The sequence below is a fragment of the Enhydra lutris genome, unplaced genomic scaffold (genome assembly GCF_002288905.1).
Source record: "Enhydra lutris kenyoni isolate GAN:26980312 unplaced genomic scaffold, ASM228890v2 scaffoldscaffold5, whole genome shotgun sequence".
NCBI classification, from domain to species: Eukaryota; Metazoa; Chordata; class Mammalia; order Carnivora; family Mustelidae; genus Enhydra; species Enhydra lutris.
In genome coordinates this window covers 33,162,139-33,182,737 of record NW_019154089.1, presented here as the reverse complement: position 1 = coordinate 33,182,737, position 20,599 = coordinate 33,162,139, and the positions used below count along the sequence as shown (strand labels likewise).

At 44.2% G+C, this 20,599-nt stretch overlaps 1 protein-coding gene across 1 annotated transcript in view; it reads left to right on the top strand.

Annotated features, from left to right (window-relative positions):
* LOC111140912 (polypeptide N-acetylgalactosaminyltransferase 10) overlaps positions 1-20,599 on the top strand; it is a 212,982-nt gene that overhangs the window by 103,643 nt on the left and 88,740 nt on the right. The window contains exon 4 of the mRNA XM_022493173.1: positions 19,308-19,474. Coding sequence (XP_022348881.1) covers positions 19,308-19,474 — 167 coding nt within the window. The remainder of the gene's footprint in view (positions 1-19,307; positions 19,475-20,599) is intronic.

Sequence of the window (20,599 nt, the reverse complement as noted above, 5' to 3'; positions counted from 1 at the left end):
TATACTGTTATAACTTTAAAATATATCCTATAAATCATAAAACAAGCACTAAAATAATAAAAAGAGTTTTGTAAGCAAATGAGTCAACAAGGGAGGCAAAATGGAATAATGAAGAATATTCGGTTAATCCAAAAGAATGCAGAAAAAGAGAGAAAAGGGAACTGAGATCAGAAAAGAGAAATAGAGGGGTGCCTGGGTGGCTCAGTCAGTTAATAAGCTGACTACAAGAAACACAAAGATACAAATAAAAGCAAAAGGATAGGAAAGATCTGCCATGCTAACACCAATCAAAAGAAAGCTTTGGTGGCCAAATGAATATCAGTTAAAGTAGAACTCAGAACAAAGAGTATCAGGGATAAAGAAGGTGGTTTTGTAATTTAATAAAGCTGTCCTTCATTAAGAGAACATAGCAACCTAAAATGTTTATGTACCTCATAAGAGAGCTTCAAAATACACGAAACAAAAAGTCAAGGAAGGGCAAAGAGAAATAGACATAACCACAGTTATGAGATTTCAACACCCTTCTCTCAAAAATTGATAGAATGATTAGAAAATCAGCAAAGATATAGTAGACTTGAACAGCATTATCCACCAGCATGACCCAACTGACATTTGTAGAACACTCTACCCAATAACAGCAGAATGTCCATTTTTTTAAAAGTGCATACAGAACATTTTCCAAGATAGATCATATTCTGGGTTGGAGAACAAGTCTCCACAAATTTAAAAGGATTCAAGTGATACAAAGTATGTTTTCTGACCACAGTGGAATTAAATTTAGAAACCAATAACAGAACAGTCTCTTAAAATTTCCAAATGTTTGGAAACTACGTAATTCATGTATGAATAACAGATGGGTCAGAGAAGAAATCAAAAGGAAAATTAGAAAATGTTTTGAACCAAATGGTACTGAAAACAGCATATCAGAATTTGTGGGGTGTCACTAAAGCAGTGCTTCCGGGTAAGTTTGTAGTATTCAGTGCTTACTTTAGGAAAGAAAAATGGTCTCAAATTGATGACATCAGCTTCTCCTTTAACATACTAGAAAAATAAGAGCAAGTTAATCCAAAATAAGCAGAAGAAAGGAAGTAAAAAAGATCAAAGCAGAGATCAGTAAAGTAAAAAACAGAAAAACAGGGGTGCCTGGATGGCTCAGTTGGTTAAACCTCTGCCTTTCTGCTCAGGTCATGATTTCAGGGTCCTGGGATTGAGTCCCACATCAGGCTCTCTGCTCAGCGGGGAGCCAGCTTCTCCCTCTCTCTCTGCCTGCCTCTGCCTACTTGTAATTTCTCTCTCTGTCAAATAAATGAATAAAATCTTTAAAAAATTTTAAAAAGAAAAACAACAGGAAAAAAATCAATAAAACCAAAAGCTAACTCTTCGAGATAGTCAGTTAAATGGATTAACTTCTAACCAGACCACTACAGAGAAAAAGAAGACACAAATTACCAATATCAGGAATGAGAAAGGTGATATATTGTGATATATCAATAGATACTGTACCTATTAAGGGACTAAGAAAGGAATACTCTGAACAACTTTATGCCTGTAAGTTCAGCAACTTAGATGAAATAATAAACTCCTTGAAGCACACAAACTATCAAAGCTCACTCAAAAAGAAATGATTAACCAGAATAGTCAAATTGATAATATAGTTAAGAACCTCCCCACAAAGAAAGCTCTAGGTCCAGATGGGTTCACTGGTGAATTCCCCCCCAAAAAGAATTAATACATACTCTACCTAAACATTTCCAAAAAATGAAAGAGAGTGGAGTACTTTCCAACTCATTGTGAACTCAGCATTACCCTGCTATGAAAACAAGACAAAGATCTTGCAGGAAAATTAAATTATAAACCAGCATCCCTTATGAGCAGGTTGGACACGTCCTGTTATCGTCATCATCATCATTACTCACTTTCTTCAGATGAGCAAATAGAAGAATCAAAATGGCGGAGGGAGAGTGACCTGTGGGCAGAGTTACAGCTGGAGTCCAGTTGGAAATAGATTTGTTGTGGTGGTTTGCCAGCCATTGCAGTATCCAAAACACCCAGATAAGAGTAAGGAATCGGGAGGAGGGAGACACCTGAGGGGAAATGAGTGGGTCCAGGAGAGCTGGCAACGCTGAGGACTTGAGAACTAGAAAAGCCTGATGTTTATAAATATCCCCAGAAACAGAAACAGAATCTTCTGAAATGGTGATGTGAACCTGAGCAAGAGAGGCCAGGGATGTAACAAGAATTGAGTTTTCCTGACCCCAGAAGACATTGCCAGCTATGCATTTATGTTGGGGACCCTGGGGGTCAAAGGAAGCTGTTGGCAGAACTGACACCTGTGCTCTTGGGCTCCTGTCCTGCATGACCACCTATGGGTATACTCCCAGCTAATTAAATCAGGAACTTCATCTAAAGTAACTATGTATCAGGGGCTTTTTTCCCATGCCTCCACCCCAAATCTGTAGCCTACCTAAAATATAGCTAGCCCCTACTCATTTATACTAATATGATCAAGTGTCAGTTCCTGCCATAAGGAGATTGCAAGCCTATTAGTCACCTCAGCCTGCCTCTGCAAGTCTTTCATTCATTCATTCATTCAGCAAATATTTATCATGTGCCTACCATGTGTGCTTATTATATGAGCTAGTCCTTGGGGAAACAGCAGTGAGAAGCATAGGCAAAATTTCCTTTTTTCCTGGAGCTTACATTCTCCTGGGTGGAGGAGGTCATAAACATTTTTTTTTCAGATGTTGATAAATGGATTTAAGAAATGGAAAGAGGGAGAGTAGAGAGAAAGTGATGGGAATGGGATGGATTTTATTTCGGTGGGAGAGAGAGGCCTCTCTAATAAGATGACATATGAACAGAGATACGAAGAAATGAGAATTCTAGCAGGGCAGTTAACTGGGGGAAGAACTCTGCAGGCAGAGGAAACAAGCAAAGGCCCTGGGGTCATCATGGTGAGCTTTGAAAATGTAAACTTGAACTGATAGTGACTAATGATACTGCACAGACAGCTACAAAGATGACTAAAGGCAAAAGGGCTGTCAATTCCCATATTCTATAGAATTTTTTGGAGAATGAGAGGGCCAGAGGGTCTAACTTTGAGAAGGTATTTCTCAGAAGGCAGTGGCTATTGTAGGGGTTCAGAGAAAGCATAGCCGGAGACAGCAGTAGCTTTTGGGGGGTGGTGGGCTGTGTCTGGTGTTCTGGCCAGCGCCATCCCCAATGGGGCAGAGAAGGAAACCACTTCCCTTTCTTCTACTTGGCAAACCTGTGGGTGTCCAGACTGCTGTCTGCTTCATCTCCTTAGACCTTTATTGGACTGAAGAAAGTCAGCCCCATTGCCCACCGGGGGCATCATGTTTGGCCTGTGGAGCCCAATGAGCCAGGAGGAAAGTGATGGGAACAAGGCTGGAGTGGTGTCAGGGCCACATGGGGCTTTGGCTTTTACCAAAGCGAGTGAGATGGGCAGCACTGGAGAGTTTTGAGCAGAGAGCGACATAATCTGATTTTCCTTTTCAGAGGATCACTTCAGTTGCTATGTTAAGAACAGACTGTAGGCGGCCAACGGTGGAAGCAGGAAAACCAGTTAGGAGTTTGTTACAGCCAAGCAAAGCAGAGCGACAGTGACTCAGACCACAGTGGCAGAGAAGTAGCAGAGAACCAGTGGCCACATTCTAGATAGACTTTGAAGGTGGAGAGGATGGGATTTACTTATAGACAATATGGATATGGAAAGAAGAGAAGAGATGGAGATAATGCCAAGGTTTTTGGCCAGAGCAGCTGGGAAGATGGAGTTGCCATTTACAGAAACAAAGGCTTTGAGAAGAGCAGACTTGGGGAAAACGAAGGTTTTTATTTCTGTCAAGTTTAAGACGTCATTGAGCATACAAATGATGAGGTCAAGTAGGCAGTTTAGTAAATGGTGCCATTTATGTTGTGAAAAATGGAAACGGTGACGGTATCCTTTTCTGAGTTGCTCTGTTTTTATTGTGGTTTTAATTAACTTGCTTTCCTTGAATAGCAAGAAATGGTTGAGGCATAATGGATAGTAAATCTAGAAGTGATCCAAGATCAGCTGTGGGCTATGGCGTGGTGTGCAGGGTCATGGATTTTGGGTGCCCTGTGCAGGTCATGGCAGGGACACGCACACCTCCTTCCTCCCTCCACAATGGGACTGGATGGCCTGAGTGTGCACCTGCCCCCTGTCACACCTGCCATGGTGCCGAGAGATGTGTCAGATCCTCCGTGGAACAGTGACAGGCTTGGAAGACATATTTAGTATGTCTTTTTGCAGTTCTTACCCATTTTCTCCTGATCCGTGTGCTGGAGTAAGCTTGGTTGACAGTTGCTAATGGAGAACTTGAGTATAAGCCTAGCACCCCCGGGATGCTCAGTCTGGGGGGGATGAGGATGCGCTGGTTTGACAGGATGGTAGCAAGGCAGTTGTGTAATAGGGGCAAGAGGTTGGAAAGAAGGGCCGTAGCCTAGTGATTTGTGAGCAGAGAAAGGAAAAAGTCCAGATTTCTTTGGAGCATCACTGATTTTTCAGGAGGCTTAAATCAGTTCTCTGAAATTACATGACTCCCTTCTGAACAGTGGTGTTTCTTCTAAGACAATAGTTATTGATCCCTCAGACCTAATATTGAGATTTAAAGTTGCTCATAAGCCTTAAAATAAAATGGCAGCCAATAAAACCTCTCAGGTTGACTTCTTTTCTGTAATTTTAAAAACAGATTTCAGTGAATTCAGCCCTTCGTTGAAATTACAGAGATAGATGGGTTGTAAGCAAAAATGGCTGCCTTGTCAACTAAGAAATCAAATGCGCACATATCCCCTACAATTCATGCTAGGTGGGAAGCACTTGACAGCCGCATGAGCTGATGTGTGGTTCTGTTCTTTTATCTTTTCTGCAGACCAGTGCGTTTTCTGGATCTTCTAGAAATGGAGGCTGTATTGCCCATGAATAATAACGATGTCTCCCGTTTGTCACGTGCTTATGTGCCAAGCGTGGAGTTGAGCACTTTACCAGCCCCAGTTTACTTCTTCCAACTTTGAGGTTTTGCGTGATATTTTTTCCCTTTCTGTTTCAACACTGTCTTCTCATGCACAAAAACACTATTACAGCTCCGTGTGATTCCAGCCTCTCTGAAATTGTTTGAGCCTCACGGGGACCACTAGCTCCATTTTACAGGTGGATAAACTGGACCTCAGATGAGCTCAGCCAGCAGAGAGCAGGAAAGACTCAAACCTGGATCCAAGCTTCAACTCTTCCTGCTGCCTCACACACAGACCGAGACCCCTTCCTTGCAGAGAAGGAGGGAGACGTTCTAGGTTCTAATCCTTTGTGCATGAAGGTTCAAGTGGACCAGGCATGGCAAGAGGATTAGTGAGAGATATATAAACAGACACAAGTGACAGATGACTCAGGTTGCATTTCACTCAGATGCTGAAGGTAATATATGGTTGTCCAGGAGCAGACAGATAACACTCAGTAAAACCGGTTACAGAGATGGGTTTGATTTCTAAGTGGCGCTGGCCTTGAAGGAATTTAAGGAAAAAGAGAATGATGACTGTGAGTTAAGGCAATGATCAGTTCTCTCCCTTCATTAAGGTGGTATCCAGAGCAGCTCAGCGGAGAAGTGCTGTTAAGTAGAATAGGACAGGGGCGCCTGGGTGGCTCAGTCAGTTAAGCATCTGCCTTCGGCTCAGGTCATAATCCCAGGTCCTGGATCGAATCCCGCATCAGGCTCCCTGCTCAGTGGGGAGTCTGCTCTTCCCTCTCCACCCTATTTGTACACTATCTCGTTCTCTCTCTCTCTGTCAAATAAATAAATAGATCTTTAAAAATAAATAAATAGAATAGGACATTATTCACTCCTGATTGTAAACGTCCTGCTCCCACCTTTCTGGGGGCAAGAAATCAGCAGTATCTCTACCGCCAGCATACACCTCCAATCCTAAACCTGCCCAGGTAGCGAATGCTAACAGTTGAGCTCTCTGTGGTTTTTTTTTCCCCCCTTCATTCATGCAACATATATAGACAGATAAAGGGGTTTGTTTTTTGTTGTTGTCGTTGTTGTTGTTTGGGGAGTTTGGGGGCCCTTTTTACAAAAATGTGGTTGTACCATATGTATTTTATTCTACAAGTAGTTTTTTAACTTAGCATGTTATAGTCATGTTTCCAAGACATTTCAAACAGCCATGTAATATTCCACAAGAATCTGATCTACCACAGTCATTACTCTGTTGATGGGCATACAGGTTGCTTCTTCCAGTTCGCTGTCTCTAGACACAGAGCAGCAGCAGTATCCTTGAACAAGGTTACTTTTCTTTTCTCTCTTTCATAAATCATCAAGAATCTTATTATTGAAGCCCATTTCTTCCTAATGATGTTTGCCCAGCAGTTGGCATTTACTCAGAATCTGAAGTGTGGTCCTTCTGATGGTTATTTCCTGCTGCTAATTCTGGGTACCTTGACCTCCCATTCCGTATCGATTAAACCAGAGTTCTTCCCACTGTCAGCCTGTGTTGGAAGTTGGAGCACATGGACTATATCACGTGTTACATCTGTGGGAGGACCAACCCTATCATGGACAGCGGTGTAAAGAAACTGTTAGATTTTGCTGTGTGCTTTAAAAAAATGTTTTGTTGTTGTCATAACTGTCTTAAAACTAGATATGGTCTGAACGAAGTGCTTTCCAAAATGTGAGTTCAAAGGGAAAGGAAAATGTAACACAAACCAAGATGTCTTGAGTACTGCTTGTATCTGAAGTCTGATGTGGGTTAGGGGTGCAGCACCGGTGATGAACAGACCGTGCAGGGTGCACAGCTAGTAATAATAACCCTTCGCGATTCTCTGAGCTGTCTGTTGAGAAGAGGGAAGAGCAGGTGGGTGCAGATGGCTTCTAGCAAAGCCTCCCTGAATGGAAAAGGACCTTAGTAAAGACATCAGCCTTGGCACATGTTGTCCCACTAATCTTCTGGGTCCTCTGATTGCAGCCAGACTGTTAAAGAAAAAGCCTGCATCTATCCCATTCCCCAGAGAGGTGTAGAGAAGGGCTGGGAGCCAAGCCCCAGCGGAGGAGGGAAGGCTTGCTGTCAAGATGTGTCAGGAGAGGGCCCAGAGCTGCATCTGGAGAGAGGATGGGGGGGGCAGGATCTTTTCACACTCTGCCCACTAACACCCAGTTTCTCCCTTTTGTTCCAGAACCTGGAGATATTTATAACTTCCTCTTAGCTTCTTGGTGACTCCAGAGCCCATTGGACATAGTCTTACTGAGAATGTTTTATTATAAGGGACTGACTATTCTTTATGTAAAATAGATAGGGAAAAACACTGGAATACTGAGCTTAAACCATTTACTGGAAAAGGACCTACACTGTGGCCTGTAGAAGGTGGAAACTCACATTATTGAGCCAGATGCTCTACCAGCTATATTCACCTGTAGTATCTCTTTCATTCCTTGTGACAGCCTCAATAGGAAGGAATTATATTCCCATTTTAGCCAGGTGGAAACTGAGGCATAGGGCAGCTGTGATATTGCCAAGGTGCCCCCCTGCTAAATGACAGCTGTGGGATTTGGACCCAGATCTGAGGGTCTCTCCAGCCCATGCCCCTTCCCTCACCACACCTGCTCTTGCTACTTCAGGAAGTACCCTTTGTCGTGGGCTACTATTTGAGATAATCCATGTATCATCTCACATTGTGACTCTGGGAAGATCCCTCCCCATTCCGGGCCTCGGTTTCCTCATCTGTAAAATAAGAAGGAGTGCAAACAAGGTGAACTTCAGGCCTTCCAGCCTTCCTAGTCAGCGATTCTCATTGGCTTTTCATGTTGAAGCCATGCAGTAGTTGACCTTCTTCCTCAACCTAAAGAGATCCTGGCTTCTGCCACCCCCAAGAACACAAACCAACTCCCAAAGACCCATCTGGTCAGCGGAAAACCCAAAACTATCACCTGTTTGGCAGAGGAGGGTGTGTTGACTCGACTCCCATGGGAAGGTGCTAAAATGGTGCACCCGTTTCTAGAAGAAAACTGTTTATCTTAGACAATAAACACTGGGAGCTTTAAACAACAGAGTCACTCCGCAAGGATTTTTTCAGATGATCATTCCCTTAAAAACACGCGCACACACACAAGTTGCCCTTATATTCACTGACGAACAATTCACTCTATAGTGTACAGAGCACAGTGGTGGTAAAACCCCATGGACAGCAGGTAGTCGCTCATGATGCCATGGTGGCCCGGTGGGCACAGTATTGGTAAGCCTCAGGAATCACGTGGAACAATACAGTCCGCCCCAGCAGCCTCAAGTGTCCATGACCTGGGGGGTCCCAATTTCCATATCAGCCTTATTTTGGAGTTTGGAAAGCTTAATTCTATAAGGTCCATTCTTTTCAAAATAATAAAGAAAAAATAAGGACACTTCATCTAGCTCAAGTACAACTTTCAGATGCTTGTTTTTGTTTTTCTTTTCTGGGAATGGACTTGGGAATAGGATGATGGACTCCTTGGCCGCAAGGTTACTTTACCTGATGGGGCAGTCCCCTGCAAGGAGGCAGGAGCAGTAAAGGGAAAAGGGAATGTAGCTAGTTGGAATGTGGAAAAATCCATCGAGGCTCTCGAGGAGGAAGAGGTGAAAGCAAGGTGAAACCAGGCTTCCCGGTGCCTGAAATGGGAAGATGTTTCTAAGTCTGGCTACCAGAGTCTCTTATGACCCCCTCAACAGCAGAAATTTCTGGATCCCATCCATCAAGAGGCCTTGGCTCTTCTCTGTATAGCTGTGTGTCTGCTTCCCTCGTTAATTCTGGGACTCCCTTTCCATACATCAGGGGCATCTCCAAGAAAGAGAAAGAGGTTTCATTGGCCTGGTGCACCCAATCTAGGCACATTTCTTACTAGACTGTTGACCATGGGCAAGTTGATGCATTGGCTGCTCTTGGGTCAGAGCTCTACCCCTGCCCCAGGCACCATCATGGCCAGGGAAGGTGTGGTTATAGGGCTCACCCAGGACTTGTTCCTCAGCCTTCCTCGGGCATAGCCATTTCTGTTCAAGGAGAAGGCATGGCCAAGGGAGGCACCCTTGATTGACATGATTGACATGATGAGCACAGATGTTTCTTTTTGAACCAAGATGGCCTTTGATGCACCCTTATCTTTTCAGAGTTCCTGTCCTAGTCACTTCTCAGCTCATACAGTAAGTCCATTTTCTTTTAAAGATTTTATTTATTTGAGAGAGACCTTGAGCAAGCACGAGTGGAAGGGAGGGGCAGAGGGAGAAGCAGACTTCCCACTGAGCAGGGAGCCCAACACGGGGATCCCAGGACCCCAAGATCATGACCTGCGCCGAAGGCAGATGCTTCACCGACTGAGCCACCCAGGTGCCCCTGCAAATCCATTTTTAAAAAGGAGGAAACTGAGGCCCATTTTACAGAGGAGGAAACTGAGGCTTGCAGAGGTTTGGTAACTTGCCCAGGGTTAGGCAACTAGTAGTTGGTGTTTTCCGCTCCACATCCATACAAACTCCTTCCAGTAAAGGTGAACAAACACTGAATGGACATCAGCAAGCACATTGAAAGCACCCACCTTCCTACTAGTGGTAGTTTTTATGCTGAAGCTCATCAAAACCCCCAGAGACCCACCCACTGGTCCAGCTGTCCTCAGACCTGCCAAAGCCCCCAGGTAGCACTTGGAACATGACAGCAGACACCAGGTCCTTGAAACTCTGTATGACTCAGATTTATTCTTTACACCCAGAGATTCCAAAGGCTTTTCCTCTTTGTGTTGTGGCTAAACTGAAGAACTAGCCCCAGCTCCCTGTCCAGTAGTCACTGGCCAGTGGGCTGGGATCTCCACACAGCCTCTGTAAGCCTCCCCGCCACACTTGGAAAACAAAAGGGTTGGACTAGGCCCTTCCAGCTCCAGTTCAACCCAGCAACCATTAACTACCTACTCCCTGTTGGCAAGGCACAGGTCTGGGCGCGAGGATGCACTGTTTGTAATGCCTTCACACTTTGTCTTTCCAGCCATTTTTCATTCTGCCTTCCCCTTACAGCCACAGGCAGGGAGGTGGGAAGAGTTATCATGATTTTATTACTGCTCATTTATTTATCTCCCTCCCTCCATTCAACTGTGTCCCTTAGGGACAATGACTCGTTCCTCATCAGTGTAATCCCAGGGTTTAGCATAGTATCTGTCACATAGTAGGTGCTCAGTAAACATTTCTTGAATGCATACATGATTAAGGGAGTGAGCAAATGAAAATGTTTTGAGCCACTAGCTGGCTAAACCTGGGGTACCAAGAATGGATGCATGTCTACAGCAGCGAAACTCTTATTTAGGCCTTACTAAAGCCCTGTGCCTTTCTCTGGAAGTCCATCTCTGATTCCAAGAGAATTGAAATCTGGGGCATTCTTCTGCTCCTAGTTCTTCTCCATATTTACCCTTCTCCAAGGACAGAGCTAGCCACTCCGTCCATGTGGCTGTTTTAAATGTTACCATGACACTCTGATGGCATTACCATCCCCATTTCACAGATAAGAAACTGAAGCTTGGTGAGTATGGAAACCTGCCCCTGGGTCTCATGGCTGCAGAGTGGCAGAGTCAGGATTTGAAGCCAGGTCGAGAGCCCTTTTGGTCCCTTAGACACATACAACATCAGGTTTGTTCAGTTGACTTGCATTTCAGCTGGGTCTGTGGATGGTGTCCTATGCTAGAGAATTAAGTGTCTTTTATAATTCCCTTCAAAATGATTGGATTGTTCTATTCAAAGTTGTCTCGGGAGAGAAGAGTTTTGAAATGCTTCCCTTTGATTTTGACTTCCTTCTTTCATATTCTAGTGCTCCAGCATTAAGCCCTGAGGGGGCATCTCAAGGGCCAGTGTATTAGATTTGTCTTTGGGTCCCAAGAGCTCAGAATCCTGCAGGGAATATTAAATTGTGCTGCTCAGCCACAGATGGGTTCAGTTATCTCCCAGTCTCCCCACTGCCTCCCACCCTCACAGGGGCCCTCAGCCCAGCCCCTTTCTCCCAGGCAGTGATGAGCAGAATTCAGCGGGAGACAGAGGCTGCCTCTGCAGATCAGAGGTGACTCCTGGGGAACCGTTTCTGCTTCTGTCCTTCAGAAGCCATCCTTGGTTCCAAAACAGATTGATGTGATTGAGAGGGCTTAGAGGTGATCCAGTTATAACAGCAAGGATTCTTTCAGTGATGAGTGACAGAGACCTAACTCAGACTGACCTAAGAAAATGTATTGACTCACGTAACTGAAAAGGCCAGGAGCAGAACTTGGCTTCAGCTATAGCTGGATCCGAGTCCCTGAATGAGCCAGTAGGAACCTCTCTCCAACTCTTGGCTCTATTTTCTACTCCGTTAAATTCATTTGAAGGCAGTGAACATGTATGGTGGCCTCAGACAGACCAGACTTCTATCCTCCCATATTCAGTGTCAGCAGAAAAGAGCTGATCTCTCTCTTAGCCAGAATGTACTCTGATTTACAGGTGTCCATTCCCGCACTGTCATTGTGGTTGGGAAAAGTCAGTGTTCTGATTGGTTGAGCCAGGTTTCCTTGCCCACCCTCAAAGCAAGGCAGAGACCACCCCTGAACCCTATAGAATTGAAGAGTGGGAGATTCCTTAAGGAAAAGCAGGATGCTGTTAGCAAAGAAGGAGAAAGAAGACAGAGCACAGATGCCTGTGTACGGGACAGCCTGCTTTTCACTCAGGCATAGGCGCTTCTTTTGTGGTGCTGTCTGGGGCCAGAAATACTGAGGCAAGAGGACAGCACCATCGAGTGGGTTTGCCACATGCATGTTTATGGAAGCACTCAGAAGAGAACATTCCCTAAATGTTTAGCAGTGGCCTGCCCCAAGTGTCAGGATGTTGCCGTTGTTACCTTTACCATTGTTGATTAGCCTTTCTGTGCTTTTTAGACTTTTATCCCTGAGCAGTTCTCAGTTTTCTCCTCAAGAAAAACATTGTGATATTTTATTACTCAAGTACAATTAGCATACAGTGTCATATTAGTTCCAGGTGCACAATGTAGTGATTGAACAACGCTTTCCACTACTCAGTGCTCGTCACAATACATGTGCTCTTAATCCCTATCAGCTATCTCACCCATCCCTGTCCATTTTCCCTCTGGGAACCATCCGTTTGTTCTCTATAATTAGGAGTCTGTTCTTTTGTGTGTCTCTTTTTATTCTTGTTGGTTTGTTTTGTTTCTTAAATCCTACATATGAATGAAAATGGATGGTATCTTTCTCTGACTTGTTTCACTCAGTATTATACCTTTTAGGTCCATCCCTGTCGTTGCAAATGGCAGGATTTCATTCTTTGTTATGGCTGAATGATAATCCCTTATCTATCAATGGACATTTGGGTTGCTTCCATGTCTTAGCTATAGTAAATGATGCTTCAGGAAACATAGGGGGGCATATATCTTTTCGAATTAGTGTTTTGTTTTCTTTGGATAAATACTCAGTGGTAGAATGACTGAATCATACGGTAATTCTATTTTTAGCTTTTTTGGTGGGGGGACCTCCCTACTGTTTTCCAGAGTGGTCACACCAGTATGCATTCCCAACAACAATGCAGGAGGGCTCCTTTTTCTCCACATCCTTGCTAACGCTTGTTATTCCTTGTGTTTTCTATTTCAGCCATTCCAACAGGTGTAAAATAATGCTCAACATCAGTAATCATCAGGGGAATAGAAATTAAAACCACAATGAGAGATCATTTTACACCTGTCAGAATGGCTAAAATAAGTATTATTTTAAATAAATAATGTCTAAATTTGAGTCCTGGATCTAGGTCCCTTACCTCTTTGGGCCCTGTTTTCCTTCTGTGGAAATGGGATCGGCACTTTCCGGTTCTCCTGCCTCCCTGGGGTTGGTACAGATTAGAGGAGAGAGAGAAGGACAAGTGCTCTGGAAACCATCAGGCATGATGAACCGTGGGAAGGCAGAGTTGTTATTGTCTGATTGTGGCCGAACCCAGCCTCCTTACATTGGGAATATCGTGCCCTAGTTTCCCTTCCTGGCCACTCTCTAAAGGTGTCGGGTGCAGGGATGCCTCGTGGTTATCACACACCAAAGAACTGGGCATAACTCCACCTTGCAGTGGTGAAATCTCAAGACACAACATGCAGATGGGTCTCAAAGAGGACCACTAAGATGGGGGTCTCAGTGGGGGCAGGGGCCTTCTGTTTCCATCCCCCATCCCCAGGCCTCCTCTTCCTGCTGGTATCTGGGAGAGGAAAGAAGGGGCCTTTTGCAGGAGCTCCCCTACGGGAAGGGAGCTTGTGGGCAGGTCAGTGGCACCATGCTTCCTGCTGGGTTCTGGAGATACTGATTTCAGCAAGTCAGACAATTTTTTATTCAAACAAAGAGCCTCTACTAAGCTGGAAGCCAACTAATGACTAGTGCCCATGGCAAAAGTCAGAGTGCTGTTGTGTGTTTATGTAGTAAATAAATGCGTGGATGGATAGAGGAGGGAGAAAAGGACTAGTCCCCAGCCCCCCTAAAAAAGGTACATGTTCAAGGCTATGATCCAAGCTGAGCCTTTCATTTGAGTTCTGAATGATCTGTAATTCCATGATTGAATCAAATTAGAAGTGAATTTAGTCTATTGTGGCATTGCCTATTTCCCTTAATACGTGATGGTGTTTGTGTGTCTGTTGGCAGGCTGTGGGGCCCAGGCTGGGGTTTGAGAGAGTCAGTCCTCTCTGCGGGGTAATAGCTCTATTGTATTTCGCCCCATGGACTCCAGGCAACTTATTACTGCTAACCGCACCGCCCTCCCAACCCTGCTTCAGTCGAACGAGCCTCCTGTGAAATTGGATGGGAGGCAGGAATTTCCGTAGCAAACTAGAGTTCGCCATCTTTCTTGGCCACAGAGGACCCAGCTGAGTCAAGGAAAAGAGATTTTTTTTTTAAAAAAAGAGGTGCTTTCGTTTGTTTGCAAAAACCCACATAATGCAGTTTCTCCCTGAGAAAGCTGGCTGATGTGACCAAAGGGATTAGAGGTGGGGAAAGAGCTGGGGGAAGGGCCAGAGGAGGGCCATAGCACGAGGCCTGGCTAGAAACCATCCAGCCAGATGGAGGAGCAAGACGGGACCTGAAAGAAGTCCCAAGGTCCCAAGAGGAAAGAGACTGACTTGTCCAGCAGAACTGGACTGGCAGAATTTGGCAGGGGAGCGGGGGGTGGGAGTTGGGGGGTTGCTGAGTGGGGGATGTCCTCTAAGGGGGGGTTCCTGTCCGCACAGTTGGAACGGAATTCACTGTCAGACACCAAGGGTTCATTCTTGTCCCTGCTCCCCACCCCAGCTTCCCTTGGTGCCTCTAGCAGAGAGAGAATTTGCAACTAAGGAGACTGTGGACCCTGACCCATTTCCTCCTAATGTTTCTTTCTGAAAATCATCAAACATACAGAGAAGTTTTGAAAGAACTGCACATTGAGCACTCATGTTCCCACCGCCTAGATTCTGCAGTTAGCACTTCTCTCCCTGCTTTCTTACGTATCTGTCCATCCTTCTCTCCATCTGTCAATCTATTTTATTGTTTGAGATGTTTCAAAGTAAGTTGCAGCGTGCCCCTAATGCATTTTGACAGTTAACAGTGGATTGCAGTGGCATACAAAAGGAGATATTTTGTTGTTACTTCTGTTGTTCCACATTTTCTCCCCAAAACTTCTTACCAGTCTTGTGGAGCTAGCTCCCTCCCACAATGTCTTTTACTTCTGGACTTTCAACTCCAAAGGTCTCTAGGGGCGCAGAAGACAATGTAAGGGAGTGAAACAGCTCTGGTGTAAGGCTGTGGGGAGTGGTAAAAGCTGAGAGGACCCAGAGAGCACCTGCCCAATGGAGGGGGGTGTCAGCTCCAGCCCACTGCTGCCACGTGAGACTCATGAGGATTTTTTTTTTAATCTTGTACTTTTGAAGTGTTTACAGACTGGGTAAAGGGTATTAAAGATGACTTTTGTGTACAAGTTTTCTGTAGCTGCCTTGGCAGTTTAACATAAATTTAGCAGTTTAAACAACGCAAAGTTATTGTTAACAGTTCTGTAAGTCAGAAGTCCAACATGGGTCTCACTGGGCTAAAATCAAGGTGTGGGCCAGGCTGCATTCCCTTCTGAGGGCCCTGGGGCAGTCTTGCTTATCTGGGTTGTTGGCAGACTGGTTATGAAGAGTGAAACTCTGTTTTCTTGCTGGCCATCAGCTGAGGATTCTAAAGGCTGCCCACGTTCCTTGGCTTATGACCTCCTTCCTCCATCTTCAAAGCCAGCTGTGGTGAGTTGAGTCCCTCTCACACTTCATTTCTCTACTCCTTCCTTCTCATCTCTCTGACCCAGCTAGAAAGGTGCTCTACCTTTAAAGGACACTTGTGGTTACATTGGACCTACTTGGGTAATCCAAACTCTTCAAACTCATCTCAAGGTTCTTAACCCTGACCACATCTGGGAAGTCCCTTTTGCCACATAAGGTAACATAGTCATAGCTTCTGGGGATTAAGGCTTAGACATCTTCAGGCTGATACTCTGCCTACCATACCTGGCTTCTGACTGAAGATGAAGTAAACAGTTTTGACGTTAGTTCTGGGCCTGTCTGGTCCTCAGGTTCCATCTTTTGGGCCCTGGGAAAATCCTTAATATCACTAATGAAATGTACCCCATAGACAAAAAGAAACCAAAGACAAAAGGAATCTCAAATTTTATATAATCAGATTGTTAGCAATGATATTGGAATTGCTTTTCTGAAACAGTTATATATTATAGGAAAAACCAAATAAGTAACAATGTTAAGAACCTAGATTTTTAGCAAAAGAGATAAAATATATAACACCAGATAAAGACATCGCAAGAAAACAGTAGACCGATATCCATTTTGAATGTAGATGCAGAAATCCTCAACAAAATGCTAGCAAACCAAATTCAGCAATGTATAAGAAGGATTATACACCATGACCAAGTAGGGTTTATCCTAGGAACAAGGTTGGTTCAACATATGAAAATCAATCAATGTAATACACTTTATTAAAACAATAGAGGAACAAAACCCATGTGATCATTTCAGTAGATGTAGAAAAAGCATTTGACAAAATCCGATATTTTTCTGTTACAAAAACATCCAACAAACTAGGAATATAAGGGAACTTCATCAAGTTGGTAAAGAACATCTGTGGAAAACCCACATTAACATTATATTTATTGATGAAAGATTGCAAGCTTTTCCTCCTAAGACCAGGAACAAAATAAGGGTGTCTGCTTTTGCCACTTCTTTTCAACATTGTGCTGGAGTTTCTAGCCAAAGCAATTAGACAAGAAAAAGAAATAAAAGGCATCTAGCTTGGAAGAAGTGAAACTATTTTCTCATGACATTGTCTTATGTATATATAGAAAAACCTGAGGAATACACAACTACACAAAATTAGTAGAACTAATAAGGGATTTCAGAAAGTTGCAGGATACAAGTTCAATATACAAAAATCAATCATATTTCTATACATTAGTGAGAACAGCTTAAAAAGGAAATACATATATACTGGATATTTCTCCAGAAAAGATGTACAAATGGTCAGTAAGTACTTGAAAATATACTCAACATCATTAGTCATTAGGAAAATGCAAATCAAACCAAATGAGTTACCACTTCACACCCACTAGGGTGGCTATAATCAAAAGTATGGATGATGACGAGAGTCGGTCAACATGTGGGAGATTGGAGCCCTCATAGGTTGCTAGTGGGAATGTAAAATGTTCTTACCACTTTGGAAAACAGTTCGGCAGTTCTTTGAAGAGTTAAACATGGAGTTATATAGTCCAGCAGTTCTACTACTTTGTATATACCCAAGAGAACTGAAAACATGTCTACACAAAAACTTATATATGATATTTATACCAGCATTATTCATAATAGCCAAAAGGTATCCAAAATGTCAATCAGTTGATGAATACATAGATAAAATATGGTCTGTCTATACACTGGAATATTATTCAGCCATAAAAAGAATGAAGTCTTGATACATGCTACAACATGGATGAACCTGGAAGACATGTTGATTAAAAGAAGCCAGACACAAAAGGCCACATATTATATGATTCCATTCACATAAAATGTCCAGGATAAGAAAACCAATGGAAACAGAAAGCAAATTAGTAGTTACTAAGGACTGAGGGGAGGGGATAATAAGTAGTGACTACTAATGGATATGAAGTTTATTTTAGGGGCAATGAAAATGTTCTGGAATTAGATAGTGGTGACGGTTGTACAACTTTGTGAGTATATTAAAAACTACTGAATTATATACTTTAAAGGGGTGAATCTTATATTGAATTTTATGGTATGTGAATTATATCTCAAAAAGGACATGTAGTATAATATTAAGGTTCAGTAAAACTCTGTAGTCCTATCAAATATAAAAGTTCAGCATGAACTCATGATGCATGTATTAAAAATATATTTCTAGCTCCGGGGCACCTGGGTGGCTCAGTCAGTTAAGGGTCTGCCTTCAGCTCGGGTCATGGTCTCAGGGTTCTGGAATTGAGCCGTGCATCAGGCTCCCTGCTCAGCAGGGAGTCTGCTTATCTCCCAGTCCCTCCCCCACTTGTGCTCTCTCTCTCTGTTTCTCTGTCTCTTTCTCTCAAATAAATAAAATCTTTAAAAAGTAAATGAAATAAAATAAACATTTCTGGCCCTGACCACTGTAAAGGCATAGAAACCATAACCAACCCAGTAGTAACAAATGCCCTTAGCACCCATATTGCAGTATCCAAATGGTGATCTCGATGATAATCAGGAGTTGGGGTTCCTTGGCAGAATGGCTGATCCAGGTTGGAGCAAAAAATGTACAAGTTAAGCCTGGAGAATCTTTTGTAATCTTTTATCAGGAAGAAGGACGTTATCAGTACTCTGTGGTCATATCCAAAGGACTAGGAGCCAACTTGAGAATACTTTCTTGAACTCAAGATGGTATTATTTGGGAACCATTAAGAAGAATAATATTTGCACTGAACTGAAATATATTAATTATGTGAAGATTTATGAGTTCATAATGGAAACAAATAATTGGCCATCTTTGGAACATAGTAGAGAACCAAGTCATTCTGAAAACTGATGATCAAGAATGTGTCATGTCTTTCCTATACTTTTCCTATACTTTCCTGTACCTCAACCAAATAGTTGTTGTGATCATTTTTCTTCATTATAATATCCCAGCCAGTAAATGAAGAATGATAGAGTAAAAGTATCACCATTTTGCAAGCCCCTGATAAACTGAAGTATTTAGGCCCTGATCATCAGTGGCCACCAGCATCACAAAAGGGAAGACAACTGGGCAGTACGTGCTTCCTGTAGGAGGCTCACACCACTATGAAGAGGTCGCCAGAATGTCTCACTGACTTAGGTCAAGCCGCTAGACATAGCTACCAGTTTACAGGAGCTAAAGGGGGTGGACAGAGGAACATGTTCAGAGACACCACAGCAATGTGAGCAGCAAAATGCAGACTAAAGGAAATCCAGTAGCACAGATGACCCAGTTTCTTCAACAAACAAACTATAAGGAAAAGAGAGACTTAGAAGGTGCATTAGCTAAAGACAGCCATAGGCCTTGTCTTGATCCTGATTTCAACAACTGTGAAAAGATAGAAGATCAGGGAAATTTGAACACCAACTAGATATTTGATGATATTAAGGAACTATGTTAATCCCTTTGGGTGTTACAATGACATTAAAGGCCCATGGGGCTGGGCCTCCCATCCCCAAGCTTACCATGGGACTCCGGAGAGAAAGGGGGAAATGTCCCCTCTGCCAACAGAGCCCAGGGAGGGAGAGGGGAGGGGCTGAGCCTGTGAAGCCCAGTGTGTTCGTCCAAATGCGTGGGCAAATGACTTCTCCACTGGTGAGGAGTGTGCAAGGGGTGAGGAGAGAGGCCAGAGCGTTACTGAAGGGTTGTCTTCCACCTGGAATCATGAGGATGGGCATGCTCCTGTAGCGCCTGAGGCTTAAACAGGTTAGCACATGGAGGACACCAAACCCTAGTGCTACTGTCGTGGGTTTGTAACTGCTTCTATACAAGTCGGGGGTTCTTGTAGACATACCCCTCTCTACCATATGTGCAGGAAATTGGAAGCATGACTTCGGGATGCTAAGTGGAAGGGGGTTCTAAAGTGACTGAGCTGTCCCTGGCTGTCACTCATTCCCTGAAGGCTAGAAAGGATTGGCATTTGCGGTTAGCCAAACCTTGTGCTTATGGAGTCTCTTGGCAAGATGAGAGTTGAACCTGTTGTCTCCTGTGCCCTGTGTCTCCCTCTAGCTGCAACGGCAAACGCTACCTGGAGACACTCCCCAACACCAGTATCATCATCCCCTTCCACAACGAGGGCTGGTCCTCCCTCCTCCGCACCGTCCACAGCGTGCTGAACCGCTCGCCCCCGGAGCTGATTGCCGAGATCGTGCTGGTTGATGACTTCAGTGATCGAGGTAGGACCCCCACCCCCCACCCCAGCTTCCTGCCCCTGCGCTCCATCCAGTGACTGGCCAAAGGGGTGGCAGGTTTTCTTCTTCAGCAGCACCAGCAGATGGGCCACCGTTTACTGATGCTTGTTGTGTGCCTGGCCATGACCCTGGCCCTGTACACAGTATCTCATTTAGTCCTCAAAACATCCCGTGAAGTAGATTCTGTTTTTATTCTATTTGTATCAATATGCACTGAACTGCAAATAACAGAAAACTCGATAAACAATAGCTCAAACAGGTAAGGGCTCATTCATTCATTCATTCATTTCACCATAAGATCCAGGACTGGTATAGCTGCCTCAGGCTGTCATCAAAGAACCAGGCTTCTCTGTTCCTTCTTCCTCATCCTCATGGTCCCAAAATAGCTGCTGTACCTCTGGGAAGTCTGCCTTCCAGGCAGGGAGAAGGAAGAAGGGTAAAGAGAACAAAGCCTCCCTTTTTCAATATTTTGCCTTCTTATTCAGGAAAGACTTCTGGCCAGAAAACTCTGACATCCAGGCCTCCCTATCTGCCAGGGTGCCTGGAAATGAAAGTGTTTTGATTTGGGGCGTCTTGAAGAGAGGTAGGAAAGGGAGATGTACATTAGAAAAGGGGCTGAGCGTGCCTTTCTCTGGTCTCTGCCACACAATTCTACAGCTGAGAAGACTGAGCTCCAGTTCGCCTGCTCTGAGCAGTCTCACTGCCTGGTTGAACCTATCGGCCTCCAGTGTCAGGGTTCTACTAGGTACTGTCCAGGGGTACCAGCCACAGCTGCCCTCTCCTCCAGCAGGCCAGGTTCCATCCTGCCTCGGGATCTTCCCTGCTGCTCCCTCTGCCTGCACGTCCTCCTTCCAGCTCTTCTCATGCTGGCTCCCCACATCGTCTTCGGTTAGGGGTGTCATCAGCCCTGCTCACTCCACTGCATGTGTCGTTGCGTAGTTGCATGGCTCTTTGTTGTTGGTCCTCCTCACTAGATCATTCGTGGTCTAGAGCAGGGGATCTGTGACTGTGTGCGACTGAGTGAATGAAAGGACAAGGAGGGAGAAAGCACGTCCCAGCCATACACGCACACACACATGCATACGCACACGCATACGCGCACACAAAGCC